Source organism: Corvus brachyrhynchos, unplaced genomic scaffold, assembly GCF_000691975.1.
Source record: "Corvus brachyrhynchos isolate BGI_N302 unplaced genomic scaffold, ASM69197v1 scaffold101, whole genome shotgun sequence".
In the NCBI taxonomy this organism is placed as follows: Eukaryota; Metazoa; Chordata; class Aves; order Passeriformes; family Corvidae; genus Corvus; species Corvus brachyrhynchos.
The window spans coordinates 5,173,719-5,182,164 of NW_008237239.1; the positions used below are offsets into that span (position 1 = coordinate 5,173,719).

An 8,446-nucleotide genomic window follows, 5' to 3' on the forward strand; every position below is an offset into this window, starting at 1 on the left:
GAAAAACCCCGTCGGGTCACAGAACGACAGCGGCTGTTGACGCCTACAATCGTCTGTCAGAAGTTACAGTTCGAAGACATAAAGTAGTGTTCTCAAAGGGAACCAGCAGCTGGAACAGATACGAAGGAATGCGAGGAAAATAGCTCTTTCCACAAAGCCAGGTATGAGGAAGACTAATTTGTTCGCAGTCCGTATGGCAGTGTGCCATTCAAAGGGGAGTACAACGAGGGCATCATGCCCGACAGAAAAGAAGATCCTTGTAAGTGGGCAAAAATACAATAGACAATGAGCCGAAGAGCAAATTTCATTTGGCTTAGTTATTTTATGAGTCTTGCATAAACCATAGAGAATCTCCATTCTATAACAGAAGGGAAGAAACCCCCACCACCCATGCGGCCAGAAGCCGAGTGTTGTGGTGGCCCCGTGTCACCAGGGTTTGGTGGCCGCTGTCCGGCTGTGGTCCAGCAGGGAGGAGCGGCCAGCCCAGCGCGACCTCCTCTCCCCCGGGGAGTGCGCCTACATTGACAGCAGCGCTGGGAAGCAGCGCTGCGCATCGGCCTCAGCTCGCCCCCGTGTGAAACTGGAACGAAGCTCTGACAAGATGTGCAGTGCAAAAAGTAAATCATTAGCGTTTATTGGAGTGCTTCTCAGCTGCCTGGAAATGGTGAGTGCAACTTACTTGCTGAAAGCTGTTTCTAGCGACGATACTGTATTCTTCGGAAAAGTAAACTAGAAGTTAGGGTGGAGCAGTATCAGACATCCGCTTCCACGTTGGTATTTAGTTACTATTACAGTTTTGCACTATTTACATAAAAATAAAAGAATATATTAGCACCCAGGGCCTTTCAAAGTGTGTTAACAACTGCAAACAGGATCAATAGGCAGGTTCAGAAGGGAAAATGCAGAAGCAGTACAATCTGCATACCTGTACCAAATCTCATTGGTTGCATACTCTTTCCATGCTTAAAGAATCTGAGCAAATACATCATATCAGTAAAATGTGCTCATAAACATAGTATTTTATGTTGTTGTTACTAACATTCTTAGATTTTTAATTTTCGAAATAAAATATTTCACATTGTGTTTCTAATTTTGTCACATCTTCCTTTTCAGATATTTTCAGCAAACACAGGTAAATCTTCAAAATGGTATTTTGGTTTTGCCTGTCTATTTTTGAATGGGTCTGAAAAGAACATACTCTTTTCATTTTTAATAAAATATTCTGTAAATTCTAGCAGCTTTATAAACAAAAATTGTTTTTATGTTTGATTCAGGCTTAAAAAGTTACATTGATGTCTTTATAAATTTTAAGTCTCATTTTTAGGAGTCACAGTTCTGTTGGACACTTGCACAAATATTCAGATTTGTGCCTTGATACTAGTGTGAACCAGGGAGAACACTCAGATTAACTAATTCTGCCATTCATTACACAGCTGTGCTACAAATGGGATTCACACTGTCCCATATGTGCACCCAATTAATTCTTGTATATTTTAATAATTAAAAAAACAAACAAAAGAAACATCAAAAGAAAACTCCTCCACAGTCCTCAAAACAAAAACAAAAACAAAAAACCCCAACCCAAACAAACCAAAAAGACCAAAATCAAAACCACACCAGAAGAAGCACAATCTCCTATGCACACAGCTACTCAACTAAGCATTGAAGTCTGCTCTTAGTCCCAAGCAAGTCTTGTCAGTCACAGTCAGACACCCTCTTTTGCCCCATTTGTAAAAACGGTCCCAGATATTCTGTCTGACTGTGCCTATGGAACATTTGCAGATGGGTCTTTCACAATCCTTGAGCAAAATACTGCACTATATATTTTTTCAGTTTGTTTTAAAATATTGTCTTTAGTAACGATTCATAAAAATTTCTGTGCAGGAAATCCTTACTCAGGTCTAAGTCTTGCCTAACAGTCAAATAGAGAATATATAGCACATAGATGTTAGCACTTAACTGAGCAGCTCTGTGTAATACTTGCTAAGGTCTCCCAAATCCCACATGAGCTACCTTGCTATGAACAACTTTGCCTCAAGGCATCTACTTCATCCCAAATACTTCTACATTCCTTTTCTTAATTTTAGGTGGGATGTACCTTCATTTTATCTTTTTTTTTTTTTTTCTCTTCTAGTGTTTTGCAGCCTTGCATCATGTGGAATTGCTTTATAAATGCTGAATTTAGCATGCACATCCTGATTTCTGAACGTGAATTACTCGTGGTTAAGAAATAAGTTCTGTGTAGTTAGTTTTGTGTCTGCAGTACACAAGAACTCTTTCTGAATGGCAGAGCATAACACCAAAGCATTTAGTTACAATATTTGATTTGTCATGTTATTGTACAGCTAAGAATATCTGCTCTGAGCAAGGGGTTAGGTGAGTTTCCATAATCCCTTCCAAACTAGATTATTGTGTGTTGCTTTGATATAGAAATGCCTATGGTTCAGCATCCTATTTCACACTGCTTTGTATAAACATGCACTTCTTCTTTGTATATACTGCTTTGTATATTGCTTTAGTTAGTAACATAGTTAATTGGCTTTAAAGGAGAACCTCTCAGTGTAACCTAGGTTAAATAATGCTATCTTACAGTAGTGATTTCAGGGTACTAGAGTATTTTTATTGAAAGACAAAATTTGGTCTAGAATATCGCAAGACTCTCTGTATTTCATTAATGTTCACTGAAAGTCCATTTAACTTAATTTTTAATCATCCATAGAAAGTGTAGACTATTTGTCCTACATTTTGTCTTTGTGAAATGTTCAAGGCACACAGTGCTCCACGGGGCTGAGTTTCCTAGCTTCAGTATGTCTATCATTATTTCCATTTTAGCTCCAGACATACCTGTTATTGAGCAAGCTTATTCAAAACTTAGCAGCAGTATCACAGTGGAATGGAGAGCGGTACCCGGGGCTACTAATTATATGCTGACTGCACAAGATGAAGATTCCTTCGTTGAAACTATAGTAAAAAATTCTCCAGGCACTGTGACGGGACTGAAACCTGCCACCTTGTACAGAGTCACTATCAGATCTATAAATTCAGGAGGAAAAAGCCAGAGTTCACCTTTCAAAAAAGTAAAAACAGGTGGACTTTCAAAATCTTATTTCGAATTCTGTAATGTTGTTATAATATAAAGCATTCATGCATGTACCAGTCCTGAATTATTATAATCTTGTATTTTAAATTGTATTGATCACATTCTTCTTTCAGTTTTTGAGGACTAGAATTCAGCTATCTGACTTAATGACTAGGACAAGAGTCTGAATTAATGGTTTACTTTATGATGGTACAGTAAGTTAAAAGTTCAGTTGGGAGTTTTACTAGAATTGGTATGAATATATGTATTTTACTTTAACAAATGGCATAACTTGAAGGAATAGAAGAAATGAAGAAAGAACCAAAAGTATTAAATAGTAAGATACTGTGAAACTTAAGAGGAGAGGAAATGCAGTATCTTCTTGGTGATTTTCATTCAACACATGCAGCCCTTCACACTTTCTGTACAACTTCTGTTCATTTCACAAAATGTGCAATACAATAACTGATGCACCAAATCACTTTCCAAATTTATTCTGTCAATCTTGCATTAGTTTATTTTTCTGGTTTTGTTGTTACTGAATTTGTCTCTCAGGGTTAGCGATTGTTGTTTCTGTGTATTCATTTCAAATTTGGTCCTTTCAAACTGTACTACTGAAAAACCAAAAGCTTAATTTTGTTCCTTCTCAACAGTCCTGGCTGCTCTGATTCTGTCTGTTCATTCTCTGAGTTGTGACTCCATTGCAGTGAGCTGGAAAGCTGTGCATATGGCAGCTGGATTCTCTGTGTCACTCATGAGATCAGATGGTTTGGGCAGAATGCTGAAGGAGAACACCACCAATACATCCTTGATATTTACAAATCGAGATCCAGGAACTCTCTATACTATCAAGGCTCATGCCTGGAATGCCAATGGGATGCCTGGAGATGATTTCACGTATAACCAAAGAACAAGTAAGAAATTTTCTTTTATGAAACCAAGTCAGCATTCCAAAAACAACACAGCAACAATATACCAGGAAGTATTTATGTGTATGTGTCATTGTGTTATGTTTTTTCAAAGATACATTGGGTAGATTTTCAGATCATATTATTTTTGCCCCATCTCAAAGTTTATGAAAGCTCAGATGACATAGCTATGTTTAGTGAATATTACTGAGGCAAAGGTACCATTTACTGTCACTAAAGTTGTACCTAGGACAGGTCTGGATAAGGGTTACACTAACTTAGACTTTGATTTTGAGGATTTTTCTAATTGTGAGAAGCAAATATTCAAATAAGCAGGGAGTTTCAGCAGTGGGCAACTAGAACTATTTATTTTTAAAAATGTCATTTTAACATGAATGAGGGTAGGGTCTGCACCAGAAAAAAAATCATTTAGTTTGCAAGTTATGAAAAAGATCATGCCTGTAGGCCGTTAATCTAAGTTAAACTTATGTGTTCCAAATTGATATACCATAGGTCCTAAAGCACCGGTGGATGTTAAAGTCGCTTTCTGTAGTGGTGCTTTAAGAGCCGTTGTCTCTTGGATGCCAACAGAAGGAGCTCTAACTTACAGTGTCACAGTCTCCAGTGGACTCCTGAAACTGAGGTGTAACACATCTTCTGCATTGTGCCATCCCTCCAGTGCAGCTCTGAGTATTATGTTTCTGTCACAGCATACAATAATGCTGGATCCAGTAAACCTACTGATGCAGTAAGCTTAAAAACTAGTATGTGTCACTGATTTGTATGTAGCTTGTGGCATTTTAACATATACTTCTTTAATTTCAAATGCAAATGAGTCCATTGCAATTCACAAGTGATTCTCAAGTAGTTAGTTCTGCTTTTGACCTTTGTTCATAAATTATGCCATATACTTTTCTTACTGCAGGGGTAAGAGCCTAAACATTCTTCATATTTCTGTGACAAAAACTTACAATAGTATATATATTGTTGGCCAAACCAGTAAGCCTGGAGTTTCCTCTTACCAGAAGTACATGTTCTAAAGTCAATTTTCTGGGTGTAAAACTAATGTAAGGAATAACAGATCTGTCCTACTGTGTCAGGTCTGTCACAAATTGATTGGAACAAATTTGTGAGGAAATAGCATTAAGGACCGCCTCTGGGCTTAGAATTTTTCTGGGCCAAGTCAAGTTGTTAGTTAGAAAGAAGGTCAACAGAAGCATATTCAGCCAAAATAACACCACTAGACTAAATTAAGAAACCATCAACCATTGCCAGGACAAGAGCTTGCTCAGTTCAGCTACAGCACCAGTTCTATGTCAGAGATTGTTGTTTCCTGACCTGTTAGATGAACTGCCCATGTAATCAAAATCTAAACTATTTCTTTTTATTATATGCTACTTGAGATACACAACATTATTTACTTAGTTATTTGATGCAACGTGCCTTATTTTGACTCTTCACAATAGGGGTTAGGAGATGAATCACGTGAGCAACTCTGCAGTGCATCTAACAGGGCGAGAGAGCCTTATGCAAGAGACAACTGTTAAGCTGTGGGCTGTAATCTCAGCCAGCACTGCTTCAGCTAGATCATGTATATTCATTCTAATAGCAGCAAGCTACACTTTATTGAACTAGAAAGAAAGTAAATTCTATTTAAACAAAAGCCATGGAGTCTGCAGTTTAATGTGGCATTTTGGGATGCCAACAGGAAGGAAACCTAAGCAAACTCAGATACAGCCAGTAAGTTTTATACAAAAATATAAAGGGTTTTCACATATAGTGGCTTTAGGATGCCAACTGCTATTCATGCTAGTATTCCAATTATCATCCAGACCTACTGTTTGTGAGCACACACTGTGCCAGTTCCTTTTGAAGTAGTGCCTGGTGTCACTGGTTTTGTTTAGAGGGCTCCTTAAGCAGATGTTTCTGTAAAACATGATGGTAGCATCTATTTTGTTCTGTAAAAATCATACCCACTTGTCATCTAAATGTAAGTAGCAACCTCTGTAAAGGCAGCTAAGTTGCTGTTTTCTTGATCAAGACAGAGCAACTCTTCAAGCTTAGTGGAATAATTCTGTATATCCCTGATTTTCCTTTATTCCCCAGGAGTATAACTTCACGAAAGAAAAAAAGATTTGATATTGAGACTATTTTTCTTTTTAAATGGTTTTTTTTCCAGTTCCTTGTGCACCAGTAAACATATCAATTGAGGAGGATGAACCTGGACACTTGCTGGTAGCGTGGTCCAGCGTCAGTTTTGGTCATTATTATGTGGTTTTTGTGAAGAGTGATGATGGCTTGGAAATGCAGTGCAACACATCATATACTCAATGCCATTTCCAGTCGGACTGTGGCTTCACTTATTTCATTAGCGTCTTTGCATATAACAAGGCAGGGCAGAGCCCTTTAGGTGATATATTCAATTACACTACTGGTAAGTAGCCATGTATTCCTGCAAATTCATTTGGATCCTTTAACTGTGTTTATGGTAGAGCTGTTTGGACATTTTTATGGGAAGATAATGACTTAAACTTCTATTTTTATTCAGGTTTTAGGCATAACACACGAAGGCTGGGAGAGAAAAAGAAACAGTTCACATTGCAATTAAACTTAAGTTGCATAGTCAAGTGCAACAACATGCATACAAACTTGAAAACAGTTTAACGATTAACAATCATCAGGCAAGGACATGAATAATACACAGCCCTGGCAAAACATTTGAACTCTAGTCCTGTCTGGGGTTTTTTTTTTAAGTTTTACCTCAGGAAGGATGTACCAAAGTCTTAAACTTCCTCATGGGAGTTTTCATGCTTGGAAAATGAAAAAAAATAGTAAGTTCAATGGGAAATTGAGAAGAACATTGTTAGGGTTATATAACCTCTAGAGCTTTAAAATTTTAAATCAAGGATATACATAATTCCTGTGCCTGACCTAAACACTAGTATGTCCTCTATCGATTTGGAAGGAGCAGAAAGCTGGGATTCATTAGACTGTTTGCACAGTACTTAGGTCACCTTTGGAGAAGACACGAAGCACATAGATAAACGAAGCAAGGCTCGTTATTTGCGTCAGTTTTCCACGCCCATTCGAGTTTCCCTTTCTGCCTTTTCTGTTCCCAGCTCCTTGTTGCCCCAGTGAGTTCAGGGCCGTGCTCATGTCAAGCGACACCGTGCGGGTCACCTGGGCTCCTGTGCGAGGCGCTGACCTGTACGAGACCAGAGCAGCCGGCGGGAGCGGTGTGGTGCTCTGCAAGGACACGGCCACGGCCTGCACCCTGTCGGCTCTGCAGTGCAACACTCCCTACAACATCACCGTGTACTCCGTCAGCGAGGCCCGGGGCAGCAACACCTCGTGTGCGCCGCAGTACGTGGCAACAGGTAGTGTAATCACTCATTTTCCTTGAGCTGAAGAACTCATTATTAGTTATTATAGTGATTCGTGGATGGGAAACATTACTGGAGTGCTAAGTTACTGTTTAACTGTTTTACTAAGTTTACTGGTAAAAATTTTAAAAAACCAAAAACCCAACAACTCCAAAACTGAAAGTCTTTAAAAATACACTACAAGAAGGGAATTTATATCGAATTTGTATTGAAAGCTTCTAATAGCTCCAGTATTTTGAAAATCAGAATTACAATTTATACACAAAATCTTTAGGTTGTCTGTTCCGTCACAATTTCTAATTTCTCACCAGGAGTAAAGCATGTAAGTATCATATACTTTTCCAAAGTAATTTGTCAATTCTAACTGGAATTTAATTTTCATGTGTAACTTATATAGTATGCATAAACAATCTCTTTAAATACTATTAATATGAAATATTTCAGCTCCCTGCAGTCCTGAAATTAAAAATATCTCAAAGGAGGGTCTATCTGTAATCAGTGTGCTATGGCAATCTAACGGTGAAGAAGCTACATATGTTGTCACTGCCAGAGGAGAGGCTGGACTTTGGCATTGCACAAGCACCGGGAATTCCTGCACCCTAATGGATCTTCCCTGCGGATCTGCTTTCTCTGTTAGTGCTGTAGCAAGATCACCAGCAGGACAGAGCTTACCAAGCTACAGTGTCCCTTTAGAGACAGGTATGTGGGAATTGTATATAGTTCAACATACTTAGCAGCATAATATTAAAATAGTTCTATGACTCCATGGTTTTGGCTTTTTAAAATTTACAATATGTGCACATTGTACTGTGTATTGCTGGATGTCCTTTTCATAAACCTGTCTGTATCTTTGTGTGTGTGACAAGGAAGGATCACTTGGCAGCTGCCTCAGACTGAGAGGCCTTAGTGCAACCAGTTATCTTCTGGCAGAGCTAACTAAAATGTAATAACATAAGCCACTAATGTAATGCATAACTTCCTTGTCAGCATTTTGATATTTAGTATTACCAGGAGAGGCAATGAGGTAATGTCCATGTCAACAAATAAGCAGTGTAAAGAACAGATTAAAACACATC

General features: G+C 38.4%; 1 protein-coding gene across 1 annotated transcript in view; it reads left to right on the forward strand.

The window, feature by feature from the left end:
* The first annotated feature begins 6 nt into the window (after positions 1–6).
* FNDC7 (fibronectin type III domain containing 7) overlaps positions 7–8,446 on the forward strand; it is a 12,191-nt gene continuing 3,751 nt past the window's right edge. The window contains 8 exon segments of the mRNA XM_017729747.1: positions 7–664; positions 1,114–1,132; positions 3,733–3,993; positions 4,501–4,641; positions 4,644–4,751; positions 6,167–6,421; positions 7,107–7,364; positions 7,815–8,069. Of these exon segments, the coding sequence (XP_017585236.1) occupies positions 602–664; positions 1,114–1,132; positions 3,733–3,993; positions 4,501–4,641; positions 4,644–4,751; positions 6,167–6,421; positions 7,107–7,364; positions 7,815–8,069 (1,360 nt within the window). The 5' untranslated portion in view covers positions 7–601.